The sequence below is a fragment of the Schistocerca cancellata genome, chromosome 1, assembly GCF_023864275.1.
Source record: "Schistocerca cancellata isolate TAMUIC-IGC-003103 chromosome 1, iqSchCanc2.1, whole genome shotgun sequence".
Lineage (NCBI taxonomy): Eukaryota > Metazoa > Arthropoda > Insecta > Orthoptera > Acrididae > Schistocerca > Schistocerca cancellata.
The window spans coordinates 302,510,987-302,530,392 of NC_064626.1; the positions used below are offsets into that span (position 1 = coordinate 302,510,987).

Genomic DNA, 19,406 nt, shown 5'->3' on the forward strand with positions numbered 1-19,406 from the left:
TGTTAATGCATTACAGATTGTATTAGATAATTTTATAAAATTGTGTAATGTTTACACTGTCTGGACAATTCTGGAGTCCTGTTGACCAAATGTCAGTCCATATTCAGTGGTACATGACCAATGCTTACAGTGTCTGGCCTAGGAGTAAATTTCTACCAGACTCAGCACGTCACTCACATACAGTAACAAGTTTCAGCATTGGGTGAGGTTACTGCAGTATAGCTACTTCTGCACTATGGCACTTTAGTGAAAATTATGGAAATTAGTGTGACTCATAGCAAGTGTCCTTTCATTAAATGATAAATGTGATATTAAAGTTAATTTTTGAATGATAAGGTAACCTACTGGGAATAAATCTAAAAATGGCACAAATTAATTCTTGGAAGCAGTGGGCAATATATTTGGAATAATTAGGACTGATAGCAAAATGACAACAGCAATACTTGTCTAGTGGTTTTGGTAGGCAGGATTTGCTTTTAATTATGGCAGTAAATCTTAGAGTTAATGCAAAACAGTTCAAAAACTAAAGGCTGCCAACTGAACAGTCATTTGTGTCTTAAGAGGGGTCAACTGGAGTGCAGAAGAACAAGACAATAGAAAAGTTTACTCCAGTTAATGTATGGTAAAGGTAGTTCACTGAATTCTAGATAAATTAAGACTATCAGATTTGTCTACTTTACTGTTACAGGGAAAAAACAAAGTGTCATTTTGTAGCAGCTGATGTTAACTGTAGCACCCAAACAAACTTCTGAATGTCATATTTTAAACTTTGCACTTTGCCTTATTACGCACATTTTTTAAATGTTCATTCAGATTTTAACACTATAAAACAAAGCCTTCTCAGTAAATTGATCAGCAAAGTTGGCTTATGAAATGCGAAGAATGTGAAAGTTGTTACCTTTGAAACAGTGAGAAAGAATTTGAGGCCGAAAAAACAAACAGCTTTTTAAAAAATAATTATTTAATTATAACAAAAACAAAAAGATAGTGACAGAAGGCAAGAAAATACAAAAATGTCTATATCTAATGCACAGAAATTACAATTTAGGAAGTGTCAATGTATCGAAAAGTTAAAAAGTAAAAATGCAGCATTGCAATACAAAATTACTAAATAACAATTTATACAACCCCACAACTGCATTCACAAAAAATTGTAGAAACCAGTCTTCATAGAATTTTAGAAGGAGAATCCACCTTCAGGGACTTTATCAGAATTGTTGAAATCCAACTGACCATCTACTTCTGAAGGCACCAGGTTTGAGTCTTCAGCATCCTGTAATTACAAAAAAAAAAAAAAATTTAAAGGACTATGGAAGCCAGATTCTCAAGCAACTGCAAGTAAACATTTCGTACAATTATTTGTGTGATATGGCCAATATAAAGCTAATACTACAGCTAACAACTAGCACACCCCACCCAATGCAATATTCAAGACAACACGAGTGCAATTTAAGTTATCTACTTACAGCATCGGAGAAGTAAGTTTCTATCAGCTGCAATGACTTTTGATAAATTTGTTCAGTTTCATGTTGCTGCAGAGATTCTAATTTATCCAGTCCACCACATTCTTCAATCATTATAGCAACACGTTCAACTTCACCCATTTTTTCAGCAGTCTACAATTAGAGGGAAAAAATGTCAAGTTACTGATAGCTTCATTATAATAGTGTTCACTACTGGAACATAATTTTAGTTCAGTTCATCAAGGAAAACATGGAATAATGTAATTAACAGCTTAGTTATTAAAAATGAAATGGTAACAATGTAGTCACCAGCACACAGAACCTCAGAATTTTCATTGAATTTTTTAAGTAGCATAAATAATATCCACTGCCTAAAGTATGTTTGATAATTCTTTTCAAATATGAGGCCAATTTAAAATATTGAAATTAAAAAGTTTGCAGCTACTGTCAGAATAGAAGAATATCTTTCAAACTGCCTATTCTTTGTGCCATGAAGGTCAGGCAAAAACGTGCCAACATTATCTAAACCAACGAGATGAGAATTTCCACTCACAGGATTAATGGAGTATCATATACCACGCTTACTCTTATAGGTAAACAGACTGCTCAAAGTTTTTAATTATGAAATTGTGGATGGCTTGCCCATTTACAATTTATGCATTTCATAACCTGCAGATACTTTTGACTGGAGCTGTATTATTCAGATCTGGTTTTTCCACTTTTAAAAGTATTCCAGACAAGATTTAAGATCATAAATAAATAAATATGCATGCATTTATAGTAAGTGTAGACAGTGCAAACCATGTACCATTTTCCTTTTAATGTACACACAACCAATGGCTATATTTTCTAATTTTAATGCACATCACTAATTTGATTTATTCACATACTTTCTCCATTTTATGTTTTGAAAATTTATGAACAAATGAATTAAATTCTAATTTGTAAACTATGTAATAGCTAGTCCTATGATTAATTTCTTGGCCCCCTCTATGATTTTTACTCTACACACTGCCCTCCAATACTAAATTGGTCATCCCTTTATGCCTCAGAACATGTCCTACCAATTGATCCTCTTAGTCAACTTGTGCCACCAATTTAACCAGTAAATTGGTAACAGTAACAACAATTCGTGCCATATCTCCTTCTACTGCCAAGCTGTACTCTGCCTCGTGCCTGATGGAAGTAACTACGTTTGCTCGAATAAATATGTTCTGATCAATCACAACAACTGTTTCCGAACTGTCCCCACTGCACAAATATTTTCGTGATTATTGTGATCATCGTGTCACCTTTGTTGAATCAAAATTAGCGTGTTTCGGTGTTTGGCCACTTGTGCTAGTTCACATTGGCATTCACTTTTGCTTTGCTCAAGTATTTACTTTTTAGTATAAACACAGTTTAGTTACACAACTTTTTCATAATGAGCTAAATGTGTTTCTCGAATTTAAGTGCAGTATTTACATATGCATTTTTTGCGATGTTAAACAATGTGAGTGAGTTTCCAACTGTGTGGTTTTCTATATAACTGAGGAGGCATAGTACCCAATAACTTCAAAAAGACAACTACAGGTGAGATGCAGAACACATGCAAACAATAGTTACCTACATATTTGCCCTTTACAACAAGAAAATTTTTTTAGAAATGCACTATGCTAGGCGTGAAAAAAATTTACACAACTAGCTACAGGCTTTCAAAAACGTCAATTACGACATTAAATCTAGTCAAATGTTCCTACTACCCAGGCAGTTGTCAGTTCCAGTTACATCTGCTGTTTTTATTAGATAATAGAAAAGTTTCTTTATGGAAGTTGTGTACATATATCACTTAAAGTGTGAAAATGCAAGTGGGTATCACATGCATAACTTCACACAATTTTTTTTTTAAGTCCTTCGAAAAATGTAAAAGTGGGGTTTCACTGTACCTTCAAATTTTTCTTGGCTATTCTTTCCAATTGATTTTCCAATTATTCAAGCAATTATTAACCGACTTTCATATCACTATTCACTACTACCAACTTTTCTAAATTGCTCATAGCAAAGCAAATGTGGTCCAGTACAAGCTTTCCCATTCATATGGCCTTAATTTACTACTGCATCCATTTATACAAATATGGATTTACAACATCTGAAGCTAAATAGTATGCATTAAAATACAAAAAGCACCTAATAGAAATCTGTTCCTAATGGAATGCTGAAGAAATTGAGAAATAACACCAACCCTTTGTCAAATTTTACCATTTAGATATCCAGCACAAAATGTTTTGTAATCAAGCTTGAAAGTGAAATATTTAGCACCTAGTTTAACATCAAAGACAAACTGCAGTGGCATGAATGCAGTAAATTTATTTTGGGCAACCTCAAGCAGCAATTTCGGAAAATATGCTACTTTATTGACCTTGTCCTATTTGAAATTAGCACCAAATGTTGAATAGAAACACCAATTTCACGTTCCTGACTGTTTCAGTCAACTTACTACTGTAAAACATGACAATTTTTTCACAATAATCATGAGATGATTGCAAAGCCGATGACTAGTGCTGCAAGCACAGCACATACTGAGAAAAATTTTATGCGAAATCTTTAGATGTCTGCAGCCTTCGATAACTTCTAAAACTGCCGAACGTGGAAATTAGGGCTACCATCATTTAGATGAGACTGTAGAAATGGCTGTGAATCCAAGTGACAGGGAAAGGGGAGAAGGAGTGGTAACGCAGCTGATACAAGTGTTGCATGGGAAAGCAGGCCAGCTGGAATGGAATGGTAAATTGCCCGTTTATAAAAAAAAATTAGGGACTGCTAATTTAACCATCAGGAAACACTCCCTTATATTATTTCTGTCTTTTGCTGACGGATGAATTTCTATTGAAAGTTGTAGAAGGAACAAATCAAAACGCAACTGAATTATTCCTTTCTGTGGGAACCAAAAAAGTCATGAATAAATTGTTGGAAAGATTGTTAGTGTTCTTTGGAGTTTTTCTGCACATGGGAAATTTAAAGATGTGGAAGTTGCAGGACTATTGGAAAAGGACCCTTTATTTCACATTAAAGGAACTGCCGATAATATTTCACGAAATATTTTCTTCTAATACTATGTGCATTGCATTTTTCTGAAAATCAGAAAGAGCAAACCAAAACCATCCGACAGGCTGTATAAAATACGCCCAATTATCAATTTTTCAATGAAAGGATGTGCCCTGGACGGGAACTGTCACTGGATGAATCAATGATCCTTTGGTGTGGAAGATTACTTTTCCACCAATACATCATCAAAAATAAAAGGCACAAATATGGCATAAAGCTATATTTTGACAACTACCACTGGAATGGTCCTAAAATTTGTGGTATACACTGGCATGCTGGACGATCTAGGAGGAAGAGGGCATTTGCAAAAAAATTGCTCATTTACTGGATGAAAAGTTAAATGCTGGCCATCACGTGTACATGGACAATTATTATAATAGCTTCACATTGGCTAAGTTGCTCCTGGATAAGAAGACTCACTGCACAGGAACTCAATAGGAAGGATACACCCAAGGAAATACAGAAGGCAAAATTACGAAAAGGTGAAGCAGTTGCAAGATTTGCAGAAGGAGTTATGATAGGTAAGTGGCATGATAAGAGGGAGGTTTGCTACATTTCTAATGCATTTACAAATGAAATGTTTTATGTTGAGGACAAAAAGGAGAAGAAATCCAAGCCCTTGGCCATTTGAAACTACAATAATTTTATGTCTGGAGTTGATCGGCACGATCAGATGTTCTATTACCACTCAGAACGAAAAACCATATGCTGGTTCAAGAAACTTTATCTATGCTATGGAAATGATGCTGACAAACACACATGCCATACACTACGTCATTTGTCAGTAGGATGCTTCGTTTTATTTTTAAATATAAAATAACAATGTAGTACTCTAAACTGTCAATTTTCAGGAAACAAACGAGACGCACTAGCGCATCCATGGCCACCGGCTACATAATGTGATCTGATATGCCACAGACACATCAATGTACCATTAAAGAACTGAACAGATGGTGGCAAGGAGTTTGAAAGCTTTATGGGGAGCTGTACTTGCAGCTACTCCTATGAACCAAATTGGGCCAATGAAGGTTGAAGGAAAGACGCCAATAGAATTATTTTTGAGAACGAAGAGCCAGTTTAATCTAAAAGTATTTGGGATAGAATGTTTTGTCTGGATTCCAGCACAGAAACAAAGTTTGATGCCAAACCTTTCGAATGTTGTATAGTTGGTTATGATTACTGGCTATCGTGTATACCTTCCAGATACGCATTCAGTTATTGTTAGCAGAGATGTAAAAAATCAAGGATGAAATATTGAAGCAATCATTTAAGAGAGATGTTACCAGATTAGTTAACATTATTGACTATGAATGATACAGAAACATCTGATTCTAATGAAGACGAAATATCCAAAGAAAATATTACAAGGCTGAGGAGTAGTAGCAGTAGTAGTAGTAGTAGTAGTAGTAGAAGTAGAAGAAGAGGGTTTTTGGGCGCACAACAGGAATGCCTTCAGCACCCGCTCAGTAGCAGAGTCAGGCGGGTGTCAAAATACTCAGAATAGTAAGATAAAAACAGAACATAAAACACACGTAACAAGCTTTGAAAAATATGTGCCTACCCACACTGAAGCGTGGGACAAAGCATGTCGTCAGCAGTAAAACATGGACAACACAGGAAGTGGTAGAGGGAGCTAAAACAATATAGCTGATGGAGGTGGCTGGCTGATCGCAAGGAAAAAAAAAAAAAAAAAAAGAAGGAGGAGTCAGCCACTCTGCAATACACTAAAACCTCAAGCCTAAAAGTTTAGGCCAGAGCCCAGACATCACAAAACTGCTACTCAGCCAAAACCCTGGACACACACATCTCATCGTTAGCTAAAACACAAGGCAGATCCCCATCAACTTGTGCTTCTGCCCTTGCATCACAGTATAAAATGCACTGTTAAAATGTGCTGGACAGATGTGCACACTACAAGCATCACAAAATGGAGGATCCTCCCACCGTAATAAAAAGCTATGTGTGTGAGGACAGTGCCAGATCCGAAGACGTGTGAGGGTCACTTCTTCCTGCCAGAGCAACCGGCAGGAGGAATGCCACGGCTGAGTTGTTGACTTCACCAAGCGCAGTTTATTGGCTGTCACCGCCAGCCATTCTTCCTCCCACAACTCTATGCACCTCCTGTGGAGTGCAGAGATAGACTGCAAGGGAATAGGACACTGACCCACATCCTGCTTTCTGCAGGCCTCCTTGGCAGCCTGATCGGCCTGTTCATTGCGCCATATTCCTACATGACCAGGCACCCAGCAGATGGACCTCCTTACCCCACTGTTGGAGCAAGTACAGTTGGTCTTATATCGTCTGAACCATTTCAGTTGGGTACAGAGTCTGAAGTGATTGTAAGGCACTAAGAATCTGAGTAGAGAAGAAATCGATTGCCCCGAACACGATTCATTTGCTCCAGTGCTTTCAGGATCGCGTGGAGCTCCGCTGCGAAAATGGTATAGTCATCAGGGAGGCGATGCCAGGTAACATGATCAGGGAACACTACAGAACAGCCAAGGAAATTCTCCTGTTTGGAGCCATCAGTACAAATGATGGTGAAACCATGATGCACATCTAAAATGTTGAAAAACAGATTGGAATGTAAAATTTCTTAAAATTAGGCAAATCTAAAATAAGTCTGGTTCTCCGGAGGAGTCAAGGTGGAAATCTGCTCCAACTGTGACATAAAACATGAAGACCAGCCATAGACATCTCAGAGAGGCAATCCTGTGAGCAAATCCCATAGGACTGAGTCGCACATTGCCAGTCATGAAATAGCCGTGCCAGAGCAGGCTGAGCAACGGTATGGTATGCAAGTGTGTGTGGTGTGGACAAAGTTTTATACGTCTGGCACACTAAGTAGCTGTTGCCGCATATGAAGTGGCGGTTCACCAGCCTCTGCACAGAGGCTTGGTATGGGCCTAGTTCTGAATGCCCCAGTGGCCAACCATAGCCCTTCAGCGTGCACAACGTCCAACATCTAAGTAAGAAGACCTCACAGACCCATACACCCATAATCGAGCCTGTAAAACTGGAGCAGACAAGTCCTGTCAGCTCCCCATGTACTGTGGCCAAGACATTTTAAAATACTTAAAGCCTTAAGTGACCGTCGTCTCAGGTCTTTAAGATGAGGTAACCACGTAAGCTTCGAGTCAAAAATGAGCCCCAGAAATCTCACTGTGTCTAAAAGTAAGGATAGTGTCCCTCATCCTCAACTCAGGAAAGGTTAAAATCGAACGAGAACGGTGAAAAAGAACACATACAGACTTCTCAGTGGGAAACTTAAAACCACTTTTCTGCACCCAGTCATCCAAATGTCTAAGAGCAAGTTGCAACTGATGTTTTGTCGTTGCAAGGCTTGAAGAAGAGCAAAACAAAGAGACATCATCCACAAACAAGGAACACTGGACAGGAGGTAATGCTATTAATAGCGATGGCAAAGAGAGTCACACTTAAAACACTACCCTGAGGGACACTGTTCTGCTCAAAGCGATCAGACAGGACGTCGCCTAATTCGGTATCTAGAATATCATGGAGAGAGTAAAGACTGAATAAAAAGAAGACAACCACGAAAACCCCATTTGTGAAGCTGCTCCAGGATGAGACACCTCCAAGTGGTATCTTAGGCCTTTTTGATGTAAGAAAATACACTTAGAAGGTGATGACTGCAAAGGAAAGCTTGTTGTATAGCCGTCTCCAGGAGGGCAAGGTTATTGAAGATGGAACGAAACCTCCTGAACCCACACCAAAAGCGACTAAGGAGTTGCCGGGATTCTAACATCCAGAAAAGCAGCGGCTGACCATATGCTCCAAAATCTTTCCCATGCAACTAGTGTGGGCAACACTATGGTAGCTACTCGAGTTCATGCAGTCTTTCCCAGGTTTTAAAAAAGAACTTAAAACTGCCTCACGCCACGAGTCAGGAAAGTGACCTGACATCCAAAAGTCCGAGGAGGATTTCTTTGTTGCTCCTTGTGAGGTGCCGTAGCATACTGTAATGGATTCTGTCGTGACCAGGGGATATGTCATGAGCTGCAGACAATGCAGAATCCTGCTTCCACATAGAAAATGTGGCAGTTGTAAAATTCATGAGAGGTGGACTGGAAGTCCAGACTACACCTCTCAGCAACAACTCTATGGTGCTGGAAACCTGGATCCTGACTGGTTGTTGCAGTAACCATGGCAAAATACACTGCCTTAGTCTGGGTGATGTCTTGCGGATCCGTGTGGAGAGTGCCGTTATTCATTACAGAAGCCATGGGGCACCTCCTTCCCTCTGCCAGAAATTCTCCTGCTAGTCTCCCACATAATGGAACTTTTGGTGGAACGATTAATGGTGTTCAGGAACTGTTGCCATGACCTCTTCTTGCTCTCACTAATAATGCGGCAACATCTTGCCCTCACCACCCGAAAGGCTGCAAGATTCTCAGCAGTTGGACGACACTGGAACCGACGCAGAGCCGCACGCCTGGTCCTGATTGCAGAGTGGCATTTGGCACTCCACCAAGGGACAGTCTGCCTCTTCCGGTGGCCTGGATGCTGCAGCAGTGTGGTGGACCGTTTTGGTAATATGATCCACCCATGCCTCAACATTCGCACAGTGTTCGAATGGGATCAACTGGTTATAAAGTATTCAGTCGGCTCCACTGAGCACCCATTTTGGTGGTCTCCTTTCGGGGCCCACGCCATCTGGCAGGTGAATCCCGATTGGGAAATGATCACTGCCGTGCAAGTCAGCAACCACTTCCCAGTGAGCACTGGCGGCAAGAGCTGGAGAGCAAAGCTAGAGACCAATGGCAGAGAACGACCCAGTTGCTGTGCAGAAATGAGTGCTCTGTCCCATTGAGGAAGTAGGCACAAGATGACAGGAGAAGCCACTCAATTGCTCGACCCCTGGGGCAGGTAATTGCAGAGCCCCAAAGCACATTGTGAGCATTAAAATCACCACAAATAATGAACGTCTGGGGAGCTGGGTACGAATGTCGATGAGGGCTGCTTCATCAATTGCATCATGTGGGGACAAGTAAAGCGAATATACAGTCAATGGATGACTCACGTGCACGGACACAGCAACGGCCTGTAAAGTAGTCTTAAGCGAGAGAGGCGAGGAGTGGTGGTCCGTCCTGACGAAAATACCTACACCTCCTCTAGCTCTCTCTCCACCCAGTTCGTCCTTTTTGTGGAGTGTATAGCCTTTTAGCTCAGGGGAGTATGATGGATGGAAATAAGTCTCCTGGAGACACAGTGGTCTACCCTGAGAGAGCAGACAAAGTTCCTCCACATGCGTCCTGAACCCTTGCAAGTTCCACTGAAGTATGGGAGCCACCTATGATGGGGGTAGCACTTCATCTTGTCTCCCCGATGGGGTGGGGAGACTGCAGCAGGTGGAGGGACAGCCGTGGGGCGAGATGATTGCCCCACACATACGTCGTATTCCATCAACTCTGGGGAAAAGTCAGATGAAGCCTCACGTAAAACATCCATATGTTCAGACAGTTTACCACGGGATTTGACCTGCTGTTGCTGCTGTACAGGAGGTTTCTGCAGTTTGGTGGAGTCAACATGGGAGTGGTAACGGCCATACTGGGCTTCGAAACAGCCTCAGCTGTTTGAGGCGCCAGGGGCTGGCTCAAGTTCGCCACTGTACCTTTGTCTGCCGTTCGAGTAGGGGCTACAGGCTCTGAAACACTGGCTGAGTTGCAAGTGCACAGACATCTGCAAGTGTTAGTGCCACTCACCACCTCTGCGTTGAGGCATCGGTTTTTGGACTATGCTTCTGAACCATGGATGCAAAAGATGTAGCAAATGTGCGAGGTTGCATAAAATTTTAGATCTTTTTGGCCTCACCATAGGGGATACCCTTAGTTTTTTTTTTATTACCTGGACTTTGCGTTCCTCCAAAAATATTCACCAGTCCCTACTCCAAACAGGGTGGTTTCCAGAGCAATTGATACATTTGGCCGGATACAAGCAACCACCTCCTTCATCGGCAGCTTTACCACAGCTGCCACAAATCGTTTCACCTTTACACCCTGATATGGTACGCCCAAAATGCTGGCATTCAAAACAGCACATTGGGGTTGGGAAATAAGGCCTCCCACTAAGGCGAAGGAAGCCAGCATTAACATGTTCAGGAAGTTTAGTGCTACTGAAAGTCAGAATAACCGCTTCGGATTTGACAAGACTGCCATCATCCCTCTTCATGATATGTTTGACAACAACAATACCTTCTGGACTTCACTCACGATGCAGTTCTTCCTTGGGAAAGTCGACTAGATCCCGGCATGTCACAACACCTTTGCTATAATTCAAGGTGCTGTGCAATTCAGTGTCTATGGCATACCCCCAAGCCATTTAGCAGCTTTGAGGTTAGTTGCTTGCTGGGAAGTTGAAGTTTCCACTAGCAAGGTCCCATTACACAAACACTTCACTGAAGTTAAGGAGCCACAGATGCCCTCCAGACCATTCTGTATATAGATGGGTGAAACCTTCTCAAAACTACCCTCCTTCCGTTTCACAATGACAAACAGATTCTGATTACCAGAATGCATTCTGTTACTAAAGACTTGACTTGTTAAAGATGTGCCAGAGTCAGAGGGACTGACTGCACGAGCCCTCTTCAGAGACTGGGTGTTAGAACCTTCCAGCGGCCCACCCTTTCTGCTGGGAGGAGGAAGAGAGGATTTCGAAGGATCCTTCTCGGTCCCATGAGCAGCTAGGGAACTATAAGTCCACCTAGACAGAGCCCCATGTGCCTGGGTAAGCCTTATACAACTGAGGTGCAGCAGGTTTCCCAGAGGTTGCCCAATAACTGTTCCACATCAACAGCCATGCATCTTATCACTGCACAGCACACCTTGAGATTGAGGTTTTTTTTAATAGAGGTTTATTCCATCCTCACAATCTGGGTGGTCAAAGCAAGATCCCCATTCCCTAAGACACACAACGTTCCACCGTCGCACCGCACGGTGGTCACTGAAGTATGCCCAGAGCTTACGGTGACAGGGGACTGGCGGCACTTATCAGTCACCAGCTCAGGAACCCCAGGGTCGACAAGCCCGTACCCAGCAAATGAATGCTGAGCCTCTGGCTGAATCAAGATCATGCAGAAGCAACTGAAAATGCAGATGGTAAAGTTTTAGGGGACAAACAATTATAAGGCCGACATTACCTAGGTGAACCTGAGCAACCCAAGATGATGATGATGCTGAGAAGTTCCAAGGAACTACAATGAAGCAGCAAAATCTTCAGATTTAAAAAAATATTGGAAAGCTGCAATGGATGAAGAAATGGACTCACATCAAAAGGCTGGTACTTGGAAATTAGTTGATTTACCAGCTGGAAGGAAGGCTATTGGAAATCTATGGTTGTTAGCAATTAAATTTGATAATAACAATGACTTTGTACAGTACAAAGCAAGGCTAGTTGCAAAAGGATTTAGTCAAAGACCAGGGCTTTATTTTTCTGAAAATTTCAGTCCTGTGGTTAGGTTTGAAAGAGAGTCCTCTTGTGTGTTGCTGTTCAAAGAGATTGGGAAATCAATTTGATGTTAATACAGCATTCTTTAATCGTAAACTGGAGGAAGAAATTTACATGCAACAACCACAAGGTTATGATGATGGCACAGACCATGCTTGCAGATTGCTTCAAAGCTTGTATGGACCAAAGCAAACAGCGTATTGTTAGAGTGTAAAGCTATATCTTAAAAATCAAATTTTCAGGAGAGTATTGCTGATCCTTTTATGTATTTTAATGAAAATTCAATCTTATTTTATGTGGATGATGGATTGATAATAGGACCTTGTGAAAGTTTATAATTACACTAAACAATTACAGGAGTTTGATAAAGTAGGTGAAGTGGATTGTTATCTTGGCTTGCAAGTACAAAGATTTAATGATTGTATTAAGATTAATCAGACTGCATACATGAAAAGAGAGGTATATGACTGATGCAAAGCCAATATCATTACCAATTGAGCCTGGATGGATATCTGATAATTTACCACCAGCTACTGATACCGACAAATTATAGGCAGACTCTCTTATTTAATACTGGGGACACGTCAAGCTCTAGCTTATGCTGTCGATGTTGCTTCTAGAGCACAAGATTCGCCTACCAAAGGACACCTAAAATGAAATGAATTCTTCGCTATTGCTCCACACAATTTGAAAATTAACTATAGCCTTTATCTCCTGCCTAATTTGTATTACAATATACCATGCAACCAAAGGGAGCAAAAACTGATAGAAATAACTGGTTACTGAGAAGTAGCATCTATTTTAATAACTGCTTATCTGATACCAGCACTGCCAAATAGTGGATAGCACCATCTGTTTGCTGTACTGAGTACTACACTCCACATTATATCAGACCTGACCACGTAACTGAATAGGGCAGAGGGACCAACCATTTGTCCATTACACGTACCTGAAAGTTGGTATTTATGTGCCGGACTAGTGGTAGTAGGAGACAATATTTCACGAGCATAGGAACTGGAGACAAGTATTTTCATACGTCTACAGAAATAGCTACCAGCTAAGCTGCAGTAAGTGAACAGCACCAGGAATAGAGCTTCCAGTTTCAGCTACAGTATTCAGCTCATTTTAGTTCAAACTTGCAAAAGTTTAACAGTTTACTTTTAATAGTTCTGTGGCAGTATTTCAAATAATTTCTGTAGCAGTTTTAGTTTCTAGTAGCAACCAATAACATATGCAGATAACACACTGACAACCCTTTAAACATCAACTGAAACTTTAGATTATGGTACATATTACTTTACATTCTTGCCAGTCTGCAATACTCTGCAGTTTTAATTATCCTGAAACTAAACTGATGGATTCTATTTACATCGTTATTTAACAATACCCCCCCCCCCCAAAAAGTAAAGTTTCTACTAAAAGCACCCAAATTATTTATAACCTAACCAAACCAAATTAACTGCTGCTTTGAAGTAAATGTGTGGATCACCTCCATGCAATAATCTCTCACAAGAGCTAGACTGCTTTGAGAATGCAGCATTATTCATCTTTGAAAGTAAGGCACATCAACACTGTTGAAGCAACTTATGACGCGTGCAAGACTCATTAACTGCACAGTTGAGTGCCAGTTTCTTTATTCAAGTTTTAGAATTGTAAAACTAAGACTACTGTATTTACTCAAATCTAAGCCGCACTTTTTTTCCGGTTTTTGTAATCAAAAAACCGCCTGCAGCTTAGAATCGAGTGCAAAGCAAGCGGAAGTTCTGAAAACTGTTGGTAGGTGCCGCCACAACTAACTTCTGCCGTCGAATATATGTAGCGCTACACAGGCATGCTTTGTAGGCACAAAGATAAATACTGGCACCAAAACCTTTGTGTCAGTAATTAAAAAAAAGGTGGAAGACGAGCTTTTTTCCTCCGCCCCGAGTTTCGACCACTGCATTTTCATACATTATCCAACGAAGTAAATACAAATTCCGTATTTTTCATCTTCGAATGTAGCAGAATTTCAATGTTCTACGAAAATCCGACTGGCAAGACTGTTTGGGATGTTTGTCAATATGGTCAACTCTACGTTCTGAATTTTTTCCTACCTGTGAGAAGAGATTGTTGCTAATAGTAACCTGATGAAATGTTAATCACAAGCAGTATTCTCTTCGCCATTCACCATAAGAATAATACGAATATAAACATTTTGCCATGTATTCTTCCGTGTTTGTTGCTATCTCATTTAAATCCTGTCTGCCTAATAAACTATGGAACTAGAGTGAGACAACAGCAAACGCGGAAGAATATACTTATCGTGTCATGTTTATATTCGTATTATTCTTATGCCTAATAGTGATACAGTCAGAAATGCAACTGACTGGATTTTTAAATCTAAGACGACTAATTTCTGTGCAGAATTTGATGTACTAAAGAAGTGGCTGCAAAGATTTTCAAACGGAGAAAAATTTTCGCCTAACTCTCGTTCTATCATACGCAGCCTATTATTTGGTTCTTGTTGATCATTCTCAAAGAAAGCAGCAGTGTAAATAACAACAAATAGCAGTCTCTTGACATTGCTTCGCTAATGAGACGATTCGCCTCTTTAGTTGTAAGCGGCGGTAGCGCGCACAAAAGCAAGCCATGCCACGAGCGGCGACAGGCCGTAAACACGCACTATCAGAATGCGACAAACAATGCATGACACAGTACAGTGATGCATTTTCAGCTTAGAGTGACGTAAACACCTGTAACAGAAAAAACGGCGCTTATCAGATCAAAGCAAAATAACCAATCGATTCAAACCAGACGAAGCACGTGAAAAAGGAAGGGTACCCGTATAAATACGGACGGAACGCCTGACGCATAGCAATGGCTACCTGGTAAAGCTTAACTGCTAAGCTTACAACTCGAACCAAACTACTGTAGTTGTATCGTCATTCATTCTACCTAAATTGTGTCTCATATTACAATGGACCAACTTTGTTTCGATTTGGAGGTGCGGCCTAAAACAAATTACAGGTGCGGCTTTGATTCGGGGAAATCTTTTTTTCCTTTATTTAGAGTCTCATTTTTCAGGTGCGGCTTAGATTCGAGTAAATACGGTATTCAACAAGAAGTTATTCACATTTGATTGCTATTCCTCACATATATCCAAAATGTACACACATTTAAATTTTATCTATCCTTGCCCTGACCCCTTTGAATGTTTGGCAAGATTGTCGAAGGCTTAGAGTTTTTTTTCAAAGAAATTCAATTTTCTGCTATGACTGGTGAACACCAATTAATGATGAGCACTGTCCTCTAACCCAGTTTTGCAGTTTAATCCATATAGGTACACAGACAAAAATGTACATGCAGTTTCAATTTCAACGCTTAGCACATATCCTGCAAAGAAATTTTGTACTTTAGCTATAGTTCAGTCTCTAGCATTACCAATCTTATGGGAATAGACAAAAGTATGTTATTTTCTAGAATGAGGGAGTATTCTGAAATTACTGACTTTACAATTTTTTCCAGGAGAAATTAGAAATCACACCAAGAGAATCATCTCTTTGACAAACTACATAAAATAAGCAACTGAAAGTAAATAGATTTACCTGTAAGATGTTTCCCAACCCATCTAGTACCACAGATACAGTTTTCCAATCTTTGCTGTCAAGAAGGTCACAAAATGGCTTCAACACTCCACATCGAACAAGGTGTACTATCTGCTCTGCAGACCCTCCTGAAGTGAAGTTTGTCACAGCCCAAGCTGCTTCCTTTTGAGACTTGAAATCTCCCTGGGTGTAAAATTAACAGTGTTTTCAATGTTCATCTAAGAAACATTTAAGATCTATAGTATATTTTTAAACTGAAGTGCCTAATGGAAAAATAAGTACTAGGCAACACTTAAGTATTAGGAAGCTTGGGAAGGATTTACATACAACTAACTTCTGAAAAGTTGAAACTAAGCAACAAGTTAAAGGAATCTTCATAACCATAATATGGTTTTATTCTTCACAAATTAAAAGTCACTCTAATGCTGTACTATCCTAGTGAAGAAATCCAATTATACATGACAATCACTGCACAGAATTGTTAAAACTGACAACTGTTAATTACTTAGCTTGTTATAATGAAGGAATGAAACTTACTTTTGTCAAAACTGCTATTAATGGTTCAACAAGACCAGCTTTCACGACTTCCTGTATTTGGTCAACATTGCCAGCTGTTATATTTGACACAGTCCAAGCTGCCTCTTTCATTATATTAAGCCGTGGGTGATCTAACAGTTGACCTAAATACTTCAGACCACCTGCATTGATAACTGCATCAGTCTGCAATAATTAAGATTCATTATATTTATGAATGCCCCTGAACATTTTCTACGACCAAAGAAATGCACTTACCTGTGTATCATTTCCTGTAACAATGTTACCAACAGCACGCAAAGCTGGTGTGAGGACAGATACTTCATTAAAGGAAAGGAGTTCCACCAATCTTGGGACAACACCAATGTCAACTACTGCTTGGATTTTGTCATTCGTGCCATCAGTTAAATATGACAATGCCCAACATGTATCCGCTGAAACAACCATTTCACACTGACATTCTGTGTCAACCAACGCTAACCAATTTAAATAGAATTTCAGACTTACCCAACACGTCACTGTCACCATAGTTTAGCAACTTGTTTAAGGCAGGAAGACACATTTTGATACTTTCAAATGGTGGAGGTGGATTTTTGTTTCGACAAAGGTTAGAAAGAGTCCAAACTATGTTCCTTAAGAATGTTACCTGCAATATAAATTTGCATCAGTTAAATTAGGAATGGCTTCAGAATCAGAGCCAAAAACATTTTTGGCTTTACAGGCTAGTGCTATTAAAGGAGATCCAAAAAGAAAAATTACTGTTGACTTAGAACAACGCATTAGTTAAGATTAAACACTAACACCAAATTTAAACTGCTGTTACTTAGAATATGAGCACTGCTCCAGAGTTGATAAGACTAAATGGCTACTATATATATATATATATCCCACATGGAATGTTTCCCTCTATTATATATATATATATATATATATAGTCTACAGGAAATGTTTTAAGTGAAAAATCTACAAAACTGAAAAAAAAATTGACAATCTTACTGCTGTCTCTGGTCTTATAAGTTCAAGCAATGCAGGCACTGCTCCATTATTTATAACCAGATCTCTTGCCACTGGTCCATCACCAGCAATATTTCCTAATGCCCACACAGCCTGTTCTGCAACATGAGCAGATGGCGAAGATAACAGAGCAACCAATTTGGGAACAGCACCACTTTTAATAACAGCATAAGTCTGTTCAGAGTTTCCAGAGGCAATGTTTGTTAGAGCCCAAGAGGCTTCAAACTGGAGTGATGGGCTGTAGAAAGATACCCAAAATGAATAACTTATTCTTATTTTTTTCCAACATCTGATTGCTATAATCAAGTTTCTTACTTGTGGTGATATGACAAAAACTCTACACATCTTGGAACAATGCCACATTCAATCATGACATCAATTGGTGGATTTCTCTCTCTGCTCAATGTTTTTCTGGCAGCTTGTGTTGCTTGGAACTGTGCATCTGGATCACTGCTTGACATTCCTGGAACACAAAATCTCGAGTAGAAAATTTATTTAAAAATTTGCAGAAAAAACTGCAAAATCTATCTAAACTTACCTGCTATTATTTCATCCACTGGTATAGTCTGTGGCATTTGAATATTGTCTTGAAGAGGTGTACTAGGTTCTTCAAAGTCCGCAATATTTCTCCTCTTAAGCAACTGATCATCTTTATGGGCCTTACGAAGCTCCACTCTAACTTCACTCCTCCTCCGACGCATTTCCTAGAAGTTCAATTAGAGTCAGAACAGCACTAAAAGACTGACTACACTAATCTTTATTCACCCATGGATCATCTCACAGTAAGGTTTTGCTACGGTAAAACAATGTCCTCCTACAGGCAATACACACAAGACAGCATACATATGCTTTTTTTAAGTTTAGAATGTACGTAGCTTATAGTGTACTTACTTCAAGATTCTTTCCCTTATTTTTGAAGGCTGTGAGCCTATTTGGCACATCATTCTCTTGAGTAGGCATGTTTAGATCCTGCAACAAGTGAAAAAGTTTAATAGATAATTTACTTAAGCTCTACCAAAGCTCTGAGTGTTGTTTCACAACAGCAAAAGAAATGGAGGAGAAGTAGCTACGCTGTAAAAGCTGTATAGTGTCACAGCTAAAACAAAGCTAATAGCATTAACTACGTTCAATACTTTCAAATTTGTGTGTATATAGAAACGATAAGGGTTTACTGACATTTAACAGGCGTTACTGAAATTCCACAAGAATCGTAAGTGAACACAAAGCAGTTGTCCCCGACTCCCCTATTAAAAATTAAACATATCTGTGATAGTTATCAACGGGATGTGAGGCTGACATCTCTTTCCGTTCTCATTTCCTAGATCAGTGAAGTACACGGAACAATTTTTAACTGCAAATAGAGAAATCCAATTACTAGGGTTAAGTATTTAGAATTTGTGTGGTCCGTTCACATACCGGTAATATAACTACGCTTTAGTAATCATAGTAGCCAGGAGTCAGCACTCAGTTGTGTACAACTCTTAGTTTTACCAAACCGGGTAAAAGGCTTTTATACATACAAATGTTTCGAACACATTTTGACAGCCAGCGAATTGAGAGAAATGATAAATACGAGATACAACGAAATGCAATCGCAATCAAACCATTTCCTATTGCATAACAACTCATTAAATAAAAGTAATACTTCGAACAGCTTACTGAACACGCAAAATTCATTCCTGACACTCACCTTACACTTAGACGATAGCTCACAACTCCCAACTCTACTTCTGAAAGTATCTTCTCGCAACACTTCTTTGAAGACAGCAAGACACCGAGCACAACGATATTTGTGTTTAAATGTTCGAGGACTTGTCTTCTCATTGGCTACGTGCTGTATCGCTGCCTTCACGTGATTGGTTCACTGTGGAAAAACGTTACAGGTTTTCTGCCAGTTTAACGGTTGGAGGGGGGAATTGAAAGAAATACTTTGAAAGCAGGGAAATTTGAAATTATATTAATAATATATGGGAAAAACATATGAGCATCAGCTTTAAAACGGTTTGTCGCAAAACAACTGTTATTGTAGTTTCGTCTTGAAATTTTCATTTCAGTATCAAAAGATATGCCGGCAAAGATGGATATAATAGGTGTGATCATGTCGTACGTGTTTGACAACACATACACACTGTGTAAAAATACACACTGTGTCAACAGTGTGCAACTATTCGTTGAATGCTAGTTCCGGAAAATATTAGGAATGAAATTTCATTTCATCAGTGCAGTAGATTTATATCTACTTCAATTTGCTCAGAACCATGCC

General features: G+C 39.5%; 2 protein-coding genes across 2 annotated transcripts in view; one reads left to right on the forward strand and one right to left on the reverse strand.

Annotated features, from left to right (window-relative positions):
* Positions 1–943: 943 nt before the first annotated feature.
* Positions 944–18,985, reverse strand: LOC126172338 (importin subunit alpha-1). The gene is made up of 11 exons (XM_049920871.1): positions 18,834–18,985; positions 18,035–18,112; positions 17,682–17,847; positions 17,459–17,606; positions 17,126–17,381; positions 16,637–16,775; positions 16,388–16,563; positions 16,133–16,315; positions 15,596–15,778; positions 1,467–1,616; positions 944–1,273 (listed from the first exon to the last, which is right to left on the reverse strand). Exons 2-11 carry the CDS (start codon positions 18,101–18,103, stop codon positions 1,178–1,180), a joined length of 1,566 nt encoding a protein of 521 aa, XP_049776828.1. The 5' UTR covers positions 18,104–18,112; positions 18,834–18,985; the 3' UTR covers positions 944–1,177.
* LOC126172355 (citramalyl-CoA lyase, mitochondrial-like) overlaps positions 13,134–19,406 on the forward strand; it is a 224,401-nt gene continuing 218,128 nt past the window's right edge. Inside the window, exon 1 of the mRNA XM_049920882.1 lies at positions 13,134–13,155. The gene's annotated coding sequence lies outside the window, so the exon portion shown is untranslated. The remainder of the gene's footprint in view (positions 13,156–19,406) is intronic.

What these genes read in the sequence shown, in the direction of transcription:
- LOC126172338 (XM_049920871.1), bottom strand. Translation starts at nt 18,103, where the DNA reads ATGCCTACTCAAGAGAATGATGTGCCAAATAGGCTCACAGCCTTCAAA. An exon ending in TAATAGCAGTTTTGACAAAA is followed by an intron (nt 15,779 to 16,132) that starts GTAAGTTTCATT and finishes TTTTACACCCAG; the next exon opens with GGAGATTTCAAGTCTCAAAA. An exon ending in AAACTTACTTCTCCGATGCT is followed by an intron (nt 1,274 to 1,466) that starts GTAAGTAGATAA and finishes TTGTAATTACAG; the next exon opens with GATGCTGAAGACTCAAACCT.